Genomic DNA, 16,040 nt, shown 5'->3' with positions numbered 1-16,040 from the left:
CATATGAAAACGAGCAAAGGGGATTGCGTCCGATGCTGCAGTCATGAGACCTAAAACTTCCATGCATAAAGCCACTGAAGGGAATGACTGAGACTGAAGGTTCTGACAAGCTGAAAGAAATTTTATTCGTCTCTTGTCTGTTAGAGACAGAGTCATGGACACTGGATCTATCTGGGAACCTAAAAAGGAGACCCTTTTCTGAGGAATCAAGGAACTTTTTGGTAAATTGATCCTCCAACAATGTCTTTGAAGAAACAACACTAGTTAATTTGTGTGAGATTCTGCAGAATGTAAAGACTGAGCTAGTACCAAGATATCGTCCAAATAAGGAAACACGCAATACCCTGCTCTCTGATTACAGAGAGTAGGGCACCGAGAACCTTTGAAAAAATTCTTGGAGCTGTCGCTAGGCCAAATGAATGAGCGACAAATTGGTAATGCTTGTCTAGAAAAGAGAATTTCAGAAACTGATAGTGATCTAGATGAATCGGAATGTGAATATATGCATCCTGTAACTCTATCATGGACATATAATGATCTTGCTGAACAAAAGGCAGAATAGTCCTTATAGTCACCATTTTGAAAGTTGGTGTATTTATAGGCATTTTGAGGTTTGGGAAACTTTGCCCCTCCTGGTAGGATTGTATATCCCATACGTCACTAGCTCATGGACTCTTGCCAATTACATGAAAGAAAATATACATATATTTAAAAAGAAAATTTTCTTTTAAGTTAAGAACAGATATATGTAGTATTCCTAACTTACTTTTGGGCTTTAGCGCAGTCAGTGTAGCGCACCTTCGGTGTAGCCAGCAAGCGATGAAAAGAAAAGGCTTTTTTAAGGAGCCTCATAGAAGTCTATGGGCAGGTGCAGCAGTAGTTGGTATGTGTGAGTCAGACTATCCCTGTGTATCACATCAGGTGCAGCAGTAGTCAGTATGTGTGAGTCAGTCTAACCCTGTGTATCACATCAGGTGCAGCAGTAGTATGTGTGAGTCAAACTATCCCTGTGTATCACATCAGGTGCTTCTCCTTGTATACATCATATAAGTATATATGAGCATGTTATATAATACCTTTACAGCTAGTTATTATATGTTTGTTTAGTGTAAATTCAGTTATTTCATTCTGCGCATCACACAAGCACACATGGATTTTGGGCTCTGGAAGGGAACTACACTAGTTCATTCATTTGAGAGGAACACACTGTAGACAAAGAGAGAATTAGATGATGTCTATATAACATCAATAACAATAACTTGCCCTGACCTTTGGATTTCTTTAAACTTCCTGTTTCAGACATGCTTAGGCTGCCGATGGAGAGTTCCTCACTGTCTTTGTCCCCCAGACCATTACTGGGCCAGTCACCGGGTTGGCTGTCCTGTTCCCATGCATCATGGAGTTCATCCTCAGCTGGCAGTGTCTGTACGGATGCCCCAGAGAGGTCAGCAGCTACCTCAGTGGGGGTAGTGTCAGGGGGCAGCAGGTTGTCATCCGCTGAACTGTCCATTGATGCTGCATAGTTAAACATGAGCGTTGCTTCATCATCCTGAGAAAGTGCACTCTGTAATGAAATCAGTATATTATTAATAATTAATAATTCATATCTACCTAAAGCACTAAAACATGTTCTTGTGTATTAAAGTGGTCAATTTGGATGAATTAGTGTCCGGTTTTTAATAAACCTAATAAAAACAAGGGCACTTTAATTAATCAAAATTGACATTTCACTCGTTTTCTTAAAAAAACTTACCTTTTAATCCTGACAGCCGCTGCAGCGCTTCCTCAGCCCGTCGCAAGTCCTCTTCGTGGGTTCAAAATGACGAATCTGGCTTCCTCCAATCACGGCGTTGCATCTGGCCATGATCCCCCCGGGGGAAAAGCCGTGATTGGAGGAAGCCGGGTTTGTCATTTCTGACGTAAGAGGCTTCCAACGGCTGGGGAAATCGCTCGAGCGGCTTTCAGGATTAAAAAGTAAGTTTTTGAAGAAAAAGGAGTAAAATGTCAATTTTGATGAATTAAAGTGCCCTTGTTTTTAATAGGTTTATTAAAAACCGGGCACTAATTCATCCAAATTGACCTTCACTTTAACACAATGCACAACACTTAATAAGTCTGAAAATATCTCTTACCTATCTAGAAGAACATAAATATGAACTGAGAAAGATGTCATTGATATTACATTATTACAGATCTGCACATAAAGCTGTAGCATATACAATGTTTTTGTTAATCATACCATATTGAATTTATAGTAGTAACACAATAAGATCTTAAAACGTAATGCATACAGTTGTTCTACTGTAATAAGTATGTGAGACCACTTGTTTATAGGAACTGTAAGGGATAGAAAACTTTCATGGTCCACACAGAAATAATTAGCAGATATTAAAGGGATAATAAAGTCCAAATTAAACTTTCATGATTCAGATAGGGCATGTAAGTTTGAAGAACTTTCAAATGTACTTTTGTCATAACATTTGCTTTGTTCTCTTGGTATTCTTAGTTGAAAGCTAAACCTAGGTAGGCTTTTATGCTAATTTCTAAGTCATTGAAGGCTGACTCTTATCTGAATGCATTTTTCAGTTTTTCACAGCTAGAGGGTGTTAGTTCATGTGTTTCATATACATTACATTGACCTAAATTACAAGTTTTGCGGTATGGTGCAGTACGGCTATACCGCTGAAAAAATGAAATTTATGCTTACCTGATAAATTTGTTTCTTTCTTGACATGGTGAGTCCACGGATCATCATAATTAATATTGGGAATATCACTCCTGGCCTGCAGGAGGAGGCAAAGAGCACCACAGCCAAAGCTGTTAAATACCACTCCCCTTACCCACAACCCCCAGTCATTCGACATAAGGGAAAGGAGAAAGGAAGTAATATAAGGTGCAGAGGTGCCTGAGGTTTATGTAAAAATAAACTGTCTGAAAATACAGGGCGGGTCGTGGACTCACTGTGTCAAGTAAGAAACAAATTTATCAGGTAAGCATAAATATCATTTTCTTTCTAATGACACAGTGAGTCCTCGGATCATCATAATTACTATTGGAAATCAATACCCAAGCTAGAGGACACGGATAATAAGGGAGGGACAAGACAGTTAACCTAAACAGAAAGCACCACTGCTTGAAGAACCTTTCTCCCAAAAACAGCCTCAGCTGAAGCAAAAGTATCAAATTCGTAAAATTTAGAAAAAGTATGTAACGATGATCAAGTGGCAGCAGCCTTGCAAATCTGATCCACAGAAGTCCCATTTTTGAAAGCCCAAGTAGAAGAAACAGCCCTCGTGGAATGAGCCATGATTTTCTCAGGAGGCTGCTGACCAGCAGTCTCATATGCCAAGCGAATAACCCTCCTCAACCAACAAGAAAGAGAAGAAGCCGTAGCTTTCTGACCTTTACGTTTTCCAGAAAAAACAACAAACAAAGAAGAAGACTGGCGAAAATCCTTAGTCGCCTGCAAATAATATTTCAATGCACGAACCACATCCAAGTTGTGCAACAAACGTTCCTTATGAGAAGAAGGATTAGGACACAAAGAAAGAACAACAATTAATATTAATATTCTTATCAGAAACAACCTTGGGAAGAAAACCTAGAGCAGTACGAAGTACTACCTTATCAGAATGAAAAATAAGGAAAGGAGACTCACACACTGCAGCGCAGAAAGCTCAGAGACTCTTCGAGCTGAAGAGATAGCAACCAAAAACAAAACCTTCCAGGTTAACAACTTAATATCCAAAGAATGCATAGGCTCAAACGGAGCCTGTTGAAGAACTCTCAGAACTAAATTAAGACTCCAAGGAGGAGACAAAAACTTAACCATATGCCGGATTCTAACCAAAGCCTGACAATAAGACTGAAGGTCTGGTACATCCGCCAGACGTTTATGTAACAAAATAGATAAAGCAGAAATTTGACCCTTCAGGGTACTAGCAGATAAACCCTTCTCCAGACCCTCCTGGAGAAAAGCCAAAATCCTAGGAATCCTGACTCTACTCCAATAGTAGTCCTTAGATTCACACCAATACAGATATTTACGCCATATCTTGTAATAAATCTTTCTAGCCACAGGCTTACGCGCCTGAATCATAGTCTGAATAACTGACTCAGAAAACCCCCGCTTAGATAGAATCAAGCGTTCAATCTCCAAGCAGTCAGCTTTAGAGAAATGAGATTTGGATGAAGGAAGGGACCCTGAAGTAGAAGGTCTTTCCTCAACGGAAGACCCCCAAGGTGGAAAGGATGACATCTCCACCAGATCTGCATACCAGATGCTGCGAGGCCACGCCGGTGCAATGAGAATCACTGATGCCAAAGAATCTATAATGGTTCCCAAGAATACCACTCTTGTAGCTAGAATCAAGGAACTTTTTCCTAAATTCACCTTCCAACCGTGGGAGCGCAGAAAAGACAACAACCACTACGTGTGGGAGTTTGCTAGTTAAAAAGATGGCGCCTGAACAAGAATGTCGTCCAGATAAGGAGCTACCGCAACCCCCTGCAATCTGAGAACTGCCAACAACGCACCCAGAACCTTTGAGAATACCCTGGCAGCTGTTGCAATACCAAAAGGAAGAGACACAAACTGAAAATGCTTGTCTAAGAAAGCAAATCTCAGAAACTTGTGATGATTCTTGTGAATAGGAATGTGTAGATATGATCCTTCAGATCTACTGTAGTCATGAACTGACCCTCTTGAACCAGAGGAAGAATTGACCGAATAGTTTCCATCTTGAAAGATGGAATTTTGAGAAATTTGTTTACCAACTTGAGATCTAAGATGGGTCTGAAAGTTCCCTCCTATTTGGGAATGATAAACAGATTGGTATAAAACCCTAGCCCCTGCTCCTGAACTGGAACAGGAACGATCACTCCCATGTCGGAAAGATCCTGAACACAACTTAAGAATGCCTCTTTTTTTATCTGATTTACAGATAACCTTGACAGATGAAACCTGCCCCTGGGAGGAAAAGTTTTGAACTCCAGCTTGTATCCCTGGGACACAATATCTACCACCCAGGGATATGGAACATCCCTTACCCAGGCTTGAGCGAACAAAGACAACCTGCCCCACACGCAATCCATTCTCGGATCAGGGGCAGACCCTTCATGCTGACTTTGAGTCAGCGGCAGGCTTCTTAGATTGCTTCCCCTTGCTCCAGGACAGATTGGACTTCCAAGAGGGCTTGGACTGATCCTGCTTGGAGGAGGAAGAGGAAAACATACCAGAGAAGTTACGATAGGAACGAAAATTACTCTGTCGACCCTTCTGTTTATTTCTCCTATCCTGAGGAAGAGAATGACCCTTCCCTCCAGTAATATCAGAAATAATCTCAACCAAACCAGGTCCAAACAAGGTCTTCCCCTTGTAAGGAATGGATAAAAGCTTAGATTTAGATGATACATTGGCAGACCAAGACTTTAACCATAAAGCCCTGCGCACCAAACAGCAAAGCCGGAAATTTTTGCTCCCAACTTGATGATCTGTAAAGAAGCGTATGCAATAAAAGAATTAGCCAATTTTAAAGCCTTAATTCTATCCTGAATTTCCTCCAGACGAGATTCCTGTTGAATAGAATCAGATAATGCATCAAACCAATATGCAGCCACACTGGTAATTGTAGCAATACACACAGCAGGTTGCCATTGGAACCCCTGGTAAACATACATCCTTTTAAGTAAAGCTTCCAATTTCTTATCCATGGGATCCTTAAAAGAACAACTATCCTCAATAGGAATAGTGGCCCTCTTAGCTTAAGTGGAAATAGCTCCCTCTACCTTAGGAACCGTCTGCCAAGATTCCTTAAAAGAGTCTAAAAGGAAACATCTTCCTAAAAATAGGAGGAGAAAAACAGAATTTATGATGCTTTTCCGCCAAAAGGAAAGAGAGGTAGCAGTCGCTTTCTGACCTCTCCTCTTACCAGAATAGATAACAAACAAGGAAGATGTCTGAAATCCTTAGTTGCTTGTAAATAGAACTTTAAAGCACGAACTACATCAAGATTGTGTAATAGACGTTCCTTCTTCGAAGATGGATTAGGACACAGAGAAGGAACAACTATTTCCTGGTTAATATTCTTGTTAGAAACAACTTTAGGAAGAAAACCAGGCTTGGTACGCAAAACTACCTTATCTGCGTGGAACACCAGGTAAGGTGAATCACACTGTAAGGCAGATAATTCTGAAACTCTTCGAGCAGAAGAGATAGCTATCAAAAACAAAACTTTCCAAGATAACAACTTAATGTCTATGGAATGTAAAGGTTCAAACGGAACCCCTTGAAGAACTGAAAGAACTAGATTCAAACTCCATGGCGGAGCCACAGGTTTATAGACAGGCTAGATTCTGACTAAAGCCTGAGCAAACGCTTGAACGTCTGGTACCTCTGCCAGACGCTTGTGTAACAGGATAGACAAAGCAGATATTTGTCCTTTTAAGGAACTAGCTGACAATCCTTTCTCCAGTCCTTCTTGGAGAAAGGACAATATCCTGGGAATCCTAATCTTACTCCATGAGTAACCCTTGGATTCACACCAACAAAGATATTTCCGCCATATCTTATGGTAGATTTTCCTGGTGACAGGCTTTCTAGCCTGAATCAGAATATCTATAACTGACTCAGAGAACCCACGCTTTGATAGAATTAAGCGTTCAATCTCCAAGCAGTCAGACGTAAAAAACTAAATTTGGATGCTTGAACGGACCCTGTATTAGAAGATCCTGCCTCATTGGCAGTGTCCATGGTGGGACAGATGACATGTCCACTAGGTCTGCATACCAAGTCCTGCGTGGCCACGCAGGCGCTATCAGAATCACCGAAGCCTTCTCCTGCTTGATTCTGGCAACCAGACGCGGGAGGAGAGGAAACGGTGGAAAAACATAAGCCAGATTGAAGGACCAAGGTGCTGCTAGAGCAGCTATCAATACCACCTTGGGATCCCGGGACCTGGACCCGTAGAGAGGAAGTTTGGTGTTCTAACGGGACGCCATCAGATCCAACTCTGGGGTGCCACATAGCTGAGTCAGCTGGGCAAATACCTCCGGGTGTGGTTCCCACTCCCCCGGGTGAAAAGTCTGGCGACTTAGAAAATCCGCCTCCCAGTTGTCTACTCCTGGGATGTGAATTGCTGAGAGATGGCAGGAGTGATCCTCCGCCCACCTGATTATTTTGGTTACTTCCGTCATCGCTAGGGAACTCTTTGTTCCACCCTGATGATTGACGTAAGCTACAGTCATGATGTTGTCTGACTGAAATCTGATGAATTTGGCCGCCGCTAGTTGAGGCCATGCCTGAAGAGCATTGAATATTCTAACATCACATTCACTTTACACTCCCGAGAGAGACCCTAGTGCTTAGAGCCAGCAAAGAGAATGACTGGGGGGTGGAGCTAGAGGGGGAGCTATATGGACAGCTTTGCTGTGTGCTCTCTTTGCTACTTCCTGTAGGGAATGAGAATATCCCACAAGTAAAGGATGAATCCGTGGACTGGATACACCTTGCAAGAGAAAAGGAATTCCCGGTTTCTCCCATTCCCGTGAAATCATTTCTAAAACACGATCTGGAACAGGAAAAACTTCCGCCACAGAAGGAACCTCAAAATATTTGTTAAGTTTACTAGCCTTCTTTGGAGTAACTATGACCGTCGAATCAGTCATCCAAAGTAGCCAAAACCTCCCTGAGTAACAAACGGAGGTGCTCCAACTTAAATCTGAAAGAAACAACCTCAGAATCAGCCAAAGGAGTCACACTATCAGAGTCTGAAATCTCACCTTCAGACGCTACTGAAGTATCTTCTTCCTCAGTCCTATGGGAAGAAACATAAGACATAACTGCAACAGAATCAGAAATCCTTTTGCGCTTACCCTGCAACACAGGAAAAGCAGACAAAGCCTCAGATACAGCAGAGGATATGTGAGTAGCCATATCCTGCAAAGAGAAACCAACCTGAGACGAAACGCAGGGCACTGCATGTGAAGAGGATAGAAATTGGGATGAATGGGGAGAAATCTGCGCTACAGCCTGGACAGGAGACTCGTGAACAACAGTCTCCTTAGAAAATGAAGGCTCTGTATAAAAAAGCCTATCCCTATACTGTAAAGTTCAATCTATACATGAGGAACAGAAAGGGATAGGTGGCTCTACATTAGAATCAAGACATAAAGAGCAAGTCACAGCTTGCAAGTTCTCCTGATCCATCGTTAGCACACACAAAAATAAACAGTAAAAATAAAAACGTTACTGTAACTTTAAGAAACAAAACAAACGTTGTCTAGTGTAAGCAAATAAAACAAAATAAACCTCAGTGCAAACCCTCATACCACAGCAGACCTTGCTGAGGTGCCTACCAACCTCCTACAGAACAGAGGAAAGGGAAAATAGCAACAATCGATCTCGAACTCCAACAGCAACCGCTCACAAGAAAAATGTCTCAACGCTTCTCCAGAAAGCAGCCGACAAGAAAAACAAAGCCCCATAAATAGCGCGTAACAAACCCCGCAAAGCTAACTCCGCCCATTGTGGGCGAACACAAACACCTCCCGGCCGGCATGACACATGACGAAATATACAGGGAGGAAAGGGGCGCGCTAAGTAAAAACACACTGACAAAAGAAATGTTTTCCCCAATTGTAGGGCAAATAAAAAACACATTGCAATTACTGACAACCCATAACCAAAAAGGAAGTAATAAAACAAGTGTGCTACTACAAAAAACAAAGAGCCAGAAAAATGAAAAACGTACTCCTAAAAAAAGTCAACTAAACAAACCCTTCTCCAGTATTTCCCTCACAAAAACTGCCATACAAAAATCCTGCACACACAGGAAAAACTCAATTAACCTCATAAGTGCCAAAACATTTCTGAGCCCATCAGAAAAATACAATTAGCACTTACCTCCATCACAATCTGCCCGGCAGCAGGGCAGCTCACTAGGTTTGAAAGGCTTCCTTCCTAACATGGACCTGTGGCTACAAAAAAAAGACCAAGTAAACCTACATAGTCTTTTTACCAATAGGGCAGCAAGAACAACCTGGGAGGCACAGAGGGGATTATACCCCCCCAAGTTCCAAAAAACGTAAAAGCCACCACTGCTGTACTGAAGAGACTGAAGTGGACTACGGCCACCCTTAAAAAACCAAAGCAACCCTGCTTTGCTTTAAAAATTAACAAACTCTTGATTGAAGAATCAGACACCTAACTTCACCACCTCCTTGCACTACAAGCAAAGAGAATGACTGGGGGTTGTGGGTAAGGGGGGGGGGGTGGTATTTAACAGCTTTGGCTGTGGTGCTCTTTGCCTCCTCTTGCAGGCCAGGAGTGATATTCCCAATAGTAATTATGATGATCCGTGGACTCAGTGTCATTAGAAAGAAATTGGCCATTTTGTGCGGAATATGCAGGTCTCCCGTATTACAAGTCACTCCGCAAACGTTTTAGCCTTTACACACTTAAAAAATGACTTGAGTGCAGGATTTTCATAGCCAATATTTAAGAGAAAGTTTTTATTAATTTTTTACTTAGTAAATATTGCTGGGTCTAGGTGACTGTTTTTGAAAGTGTAGAGGGGAAAAATTAAAACTTATTTTGTGAATACAAACAAGTGTGTAAAGTGAGTTTAAATCATATATATGTGATGCCTTTTATAATATTCTATTCTAATAATTGTGTATTTATGTGGAAAATAAAATAGGCAATTTTGTTTTTTTCACGTGTCTAGTTTTATTATATTATTTACAGTAACCTTATATAGGATGTTGTGTTCCTAGTCCATAAAAGTGCATTAATTGCGTGAATTAACTATATTTAGAATTGTAGTGAAAGCGATTATTAGTGCTGTCAATTTCCCAAAAAGATTGTATGAATGTTAAAAGGCTAATATTATTATATTAGCCTTTTAACTTTTATGGACTAGGAACACAACATCCTATATAAGGTTACTGTAAATAATATAATAAAACTAGACACGTGAAAAAAACAAAATTGCCTATTTTATTTTCCACATAAATACACAATTATTAGAATAGAATATTATAAAAGGCATCACATATATATGATTTAAACACACTTTACACACTTGTTTGTATTCACAAAATAAGTTTTAATTTTTCCCCTCTACACTTTCAAAAACAGTCACCTAGACCCAGCAATATTTACTAAGTAAAAAATTAATAAAAACTTTCTCTTAAATATTGACTACATCCCTTAAGTGCACCACGCCCCTATTCCTACACATATTCTTCTGAACATTTCACATATATATAAGTTGGAAGGAACTTATATTTATAGGGAGTTTGGGATCTGATAGTTCCAGCGCTCTATTCACTCTAGACTAAACAACAGGATTTTCATAGCGCCTGTATTACAGGTTGTGCGGTCCGGCTAAAATGCTTGCGTTATAGCTAATACTGCCGTGATCCATTCCACTATCTGAGATCAGTAGTTATGGAGTTTGCGAAACAAAAATGTTTCACAAAACTCATAACTAAAATGTTACAAAGTACACTAACACCCATAAACTACCTATTAACCCCTAAACCGACATCGCAAATACAATAATAAACCTATTAACCCCTAAACCGACATCACAAATACTATAATAAACCTATTAACCCCTAAACCGCCGGCCCTCCACATCGCCAACACTAAAATAAAGTATTAACCCCTAAACCGCCGACTCCAGCATAGCAAAGACTATAATAAAACTATTAACCCCTAAACTGCCAGCCCCCCACATTGCAAATCACTAAATTAAACTATTAACCCCTAAACCTAACTATCTCCTATACTTTAAATTAAAATTACAATATAACTATTTTAAAATAAATAAAAACTTACCTTGGAAATAAAAAAAACCCTAAGATTAAACTATAAATAAAACTAACATAAAAATCTTAGATTACAAAATAATAAACAAAATTATGCAAAATAATAAAAATTAAACCTAATCTAATAGCCCTATAAAAACAAAAAGACACCACAAAATAAAAGCACCCTTTTGTAGGGCATTGTCCTAAGTTAAACATCTATTTTACTTAAAATAATTACAAAGCCCCCCAAAATAAAAAAAACACCTAAGCTACCCATTGCCCCTAAAGGGGCATTTGTATGGACATTGCCCTTAAAAGGGCATTCAGCTCTTTTTCACACATAAAAATAAAAAAGTCCTAATCTAAAGAAAAAAAACACCCCAAAAAAGACCTAACACTAACCCCAGAAAATCTACTCACAGTTCCTGAAATCCGGACATCAATCTTCATCCAGGCGGCGAGAAGTCTTTATCCAGGCAGCGACATCTTCCTCCATCGCGGGGGCATCTTCTATCTTCATCCAGGGCGTAGGTGACTGCGGAACAGTACAGGCGACTGTGGAGCCATACAGTGTGGAGGATCCTCATCGTACAATCATTGCCGCACACTGAGGATTTAATGCAAGGTAGCCCTTTTATATTGGGGTACCGTTGCATTCCTATTGGCTGAAAAATTCAAATCAGCCAATAGGATGAGAGCTGCTTCAATCCTATTGGCTGTTCAAATCAGTTCAAATCGGCCAATAGGATTTAAGCAGCTCTCATCCTATTGGCTGATTTGAATTTTTCAGCCAATAGGAATGCAACGGAACTTCAATATAAAAACAGAATTTATGTTTACCTGATAAATTACTTTCTTCAACGGTGTGTCCGGTCCACGGCGTCATCCTTACTTGTGGGATATTCTCTTCCCCAACAGGAAATGGCAAAGAGCCCAGCAAAGCTGGTCACATGATCCCTCCTAGGCTCCGCCTTCCCCAGTCATTCGACCGACGTAAAGGAGGAATATTTGCATAGGAGAAATCATATGATACCGTGGTGACTGTAGTTAAAGAAAATAAATTATCAGACCTGATTAAAAAACCAGGGCGGGCCGTGGACCGGACACACCGCTGGAGAAAGTAATTTATCAGGTAAACATAAATTCTGTTTTCTCCAACATAGGTGTGTCCGGTCCACGGCGTCATCCTTACTTGTGGGAACCAATACCAAAGCTTTAGGACACGGATGATGGGAGGGAGCAAATCAGGTCACCTAGATGGAAGGCACCACGGCTTGCAAAACCTTTCTCCCAAAAATAGCCTCAGAAGAAGCAAAAGTATCAAATTTGTAAAATTTAGTAAAAGTGTGCAGTGAAGACCAAGTCGCTGCCTTACATATCTGATCAACAGAAGCCTCGTTCTTGAAGGCCCATGTGGAAGCCACGGCCCTAGTGGAATGAGCTGTGATTCTTTCAGGAGGCTGCCGTCCGGCAGTCTCGTAAGCCAATCTGATGATGCTTTTAAGCCAAAAAGAGAGAGAGGTAGAAGTTGCTTTTTGACCTCTCCTTTTACCAGAATAAACAACAAACAAGGAAGATGTTTGTCTGAAATCCTTTGTAGCATCTAAATAGAATTTTAGAGCACGAACTACATCCAAATTGTGCAACAAACGTTCCTTCTTTGAAACTGGATTCGGACACAAAGAAGGCACGACTATCTCCTGGTTAATGTTTTTGTTAGAAACAACTTTCTGAAGAAAACCAGGTTTAGTACGCAAAACCACCTTGTCTGCATGGAACACCAGATAAGGAGGAGAACACTGCAGAGCAGATAACTCTGAAACTCTTCTAGCAGAAGAAATTGCAACCAAAAACAAAACTTTCCAAGATAATAACTTAATATCCACGGAATGTAAGGGTTCAAACGGAACCCCCTGAAGAACTGAAAGAACTAAATTGAGACTCCAAGGAGGAGTCAAAGGTTTGTAAACAGGCTTGATTCTAACCAGAGCCTGAACAAAAGCTTGAACATCTGGCACCGCCGCCAGCTTTTTGTGAAGTAAAACAGATAAAGCAGAAATCTGTCCCTTCAAAGAACTTGCAGATAATCCTTTCTCCAAACCTTCTTGAAGAAAGGATAGAATCTTAGGAATTTTTATCTTGTTCCATGGGAATCCTTTAGATTCACACCAACAGATATATTTTTTCCATATTTTATGGTAGATTTTTCTAGTTACAGGCTTTCTGGCCTGAACAAGAGTATCAATGACAGAATCTGAGAACCCTCGCTTTGATAAAATCAAGCGTTCAATCTCCAAGCAGTCAGTTGGAGTGAGGCCAGATTCGGATGTTCGAACGGACCTTGAACAAGAAGGTCCCGTCTCAAAGGTAGCTTCCATGGTGGAGCCGATGACATATTCACCAGGTCTGCATACCAAGTCCTGCGTGGCCACGCAGGAGCTATCAAGATCACCGATGCCCTCTCCTGATTGATCCTGGCTACCAGCCTGGGGATGAGAGGAAACGGTGGGAATACATAAGCTAGGTTGAAGGTCCAAGGTGCTACTAGTGCATCTACTAGAGTCGCCTTGGGATCCCTGGATCTGGACCCGTAGCAAGGAACCTTGAAGTTCTGACGAGAGGCCATCAGATCCATGTCTGGAATGCCCCACAATTGAGTAATTTGGGCAAAGATTTCCGGATGGAGTTCCCACTCCCCCGGATGAAATGTCTGACGACTCAGAAAATCCGCTTCCCAATTTTCCACTCCTGAGATGTGGATTGCAGACAAGTGGCAGGAGTGAGTCTCCGCCCATTGAATGATTTTGGTCACTTCTTCCATCGTCAGGGAACTCCTTGTTCCCCCTTGATGGTTGATATACGCAACAGTCGTCATGTTGTCCGATTGAAACCGCATGAATTTGGCCTTTGCTAGCTGAGGCCAAGCCTTGAGAGCATTGAATATCGCTCTCAGTTCCAGAATATTTATCGGGAGAAGAGATTCTTCCCGAGACCAAAGACCCTGAGCTTTCAGGAGTTCCCAGACCGCGCCCCAGCCCACCAGACTGGCGTCGGTCGTGACAATGACCCACTCTGGTCTGCGGAAGCTCATCCCCTGTGACAGGTTGTCCAGGGTCAGCCACCAACGGAGTGAATCTCTGGTCCTCTGATCTACTCGTATCGTCGGAGACAAGTCTGTATAATCCCCATTCCACTGACTGAGCATGCACAGTTGTAATGGTCTCAGATGAATTCGCGCAAAAGGAACTATGTCCATTGCCGCGACCATCAAACCTATTACTTCCATGCACTGCGCTATGGAAGGAAGAGGAACAGAATGAAGTACTTGACAAGAGCTTAGAAGTTTTGATTTTCTGGCCTCTGTCAGAAAAATCCTCATTTCTAAGGAGTCTATTATTGTTCCCAAGAAGGGAACTCTTGTTGACGGAGATAGAGAACTTTTTTCTACGTTCACTTTCCACCCGTGAGATCTGAGAAAGGCCAGGACAATGTCCGTATGAGCCTTTGCTTGTGGTAGGGACGACGCTTGAATCAGTATGTCGTCCAAGTAAGGTACTACTGCAATGCCCCTTGGTCGTAGCACCGCTAGAAGGGACCCTAGTACCTTTGTGAAAATTCTTGGAGCAGTGGCTAATCCGAATGGAAGTGCCACAAACTGGTAATGCTTGTCCAGAAAGGCGAACCTTAGGAACCGATGATGTTCCTTGTGGATAGGAATATGTAGATACGCATCCTTTAAATCCACCGTGGTCATGAATTGACCTTCCTGGATGGAAGGAAGAATTGTCCGAATGGTTTCCATTTTGAACGATGGAACCTTGAGAAACTTGTTTAGGATCTTGAGATCTAAGATTGGTCTGAATGTTCCCTCTTTTTTGGGAACTATGAACAGATTGGAGTAGAATCCCATCCCTTGTTCTCCTAATGGAACAGGATGAATCACTCCCATTTTTAACAGGTCTTCTACACAATGTAAGAATGCCTGTCTTTTTATGTGGTCTGAAGACAATTGAGACCTGTGGAACCTCCCCCTTGGGGGAAGCCCCTTGAATTCCAGAAGATAACCTTGGGAGACTATTTCTAGCGCCCAAGGATCCAGAACATCTCTTGCCCAAGCCTGAGCGAAGAGAGAAAGTCTGCCCCCCACCAGATCCGGTCCCGGATCGGGGGCCAACATCTCATGCTGTCTTGGTAGCAGTGGCAGGTTTCTTGGCCTGCTTACCTTTGTTCCAGCCTTGCATTGGCCTCCAGGCTGGCTTGGCTTGAGAAGTATTACCCTCTTGCTTGGAGGATGTAGCACTTGGGGCTGGTCCGTTTCTGCGAAAGGGACGAAAATTTGGTTTATTTTTAGCCTTGAAAGACCTATCCTGAGGAAGGGCGTGGCCCTTACCCCCAGTGATATCAGAAATAATCTCTTTCAAGTCAGGGCCAAACAGCGTTTTCCCCTTGAAAGGAATGTTAAGCAATTTGTTCTTGGAAGACGCATCCGCTGACCAAGATTTTAGCCAAAGCGCTCTGCGCGCCACAATAGCAAACCCAGAATTTTTCGCCGCTAATCTAGCTAATTGCAAAGTGGCGTCTAAAGTAAAAGAGTTAGCCAATTTGAGAGCATGAATTCTGTCCATAATCTCCTCATAAGAAGAATCTTTATTGAGCGACTTTTCTAGTTCATCGAACCAGAAACACGCAGCTGTAGTGACAGGAACAATGCATGAAATTGGTTGTAGAAGGTAACCTTGCTGAACAAACATCTTTTTAAGCAAACCCTCTAATTTTTTTATCCATAGGATCTTTGAAAGCACAACTATCTTCTATAGGGATAGTAGTGCGTTTGTTTAGAGTAGAAACCGCCCCCTCGACCTTGGGGACTGTCTGCCATAAGTCCTTTCTGGGGTCGACCATAGGAAACAATTTCTTAAATATAGGGGGAGGGACAAAAGGTATGCCGGGCCTTTCCCATTCTTTGTTTACAATGTCCGCCACCCGCTTGGGTATAGGAAAAGCTTCGGGGGGCCCCGGGACCTCTAGGAACTTGTCCATCTTACATAATTTCTCTGGAATGACCAAATTCTCACAATCATCCAGAGTAGATAACACCTCCTTAAGCAGAGCGCGGAGATGTTCCAATTTAAATTTGAATGTAATCACATCAGGTTCAGCTTGTTGAGAAATTTTCCCTGAATCTGAAATTTCTCCCTCAGACAAAACCTCCCTGGCCCCCTCAG

The 16,040-nt window shown here is 41.7% G+C and overlaps 1 protein-coding gene across 3 annotated transcripts in view; it reads right to left on the bottom strand.

Annotated features, from left to right (window-relative positions):
• Nucleotides 1–16,040, bottom strand: part of C2CD2 (C2 calcium dependent domain containing 2) — a 376,932-nt gene that overhangs the window by 55,311 nt on the left and 305,581 nt on the right. For all 3 annotated transcript variants that reach the window (XM_053705898.1, XM_053705900.1, XM_053705901.1), the window contains exon 14: nt 1,270–1,564. In XM_053705898.1, coding sequence (XP_053561873.1) covers nt 1,270–1,564 — 295 coding nt within the window. The remainder of the gene's footprint in view (nt 1–1,269; nt 1,565–16,040) is intronic.

The sequence above is a fragment of the Bombina bombina genome, chromosome 3 (genome assembly GCF_027579735.1).
Source record: "Bombina bombina isolate aBomBom1 chromosome 3, aBomBom1.pri, whole genome shotgun sequence".
Taxonomy (NCBI): domain Eukaryota; kingdom Metazoa; phylum Chordata; class Amphibia; order Anura; family Bombinatoridae; genus Bombina; species Bombina bombina.
Note: the sequence above shows the minus strand (reverse complement) of the source record. Positions and strands in the feature narration are given on the sequence as shown.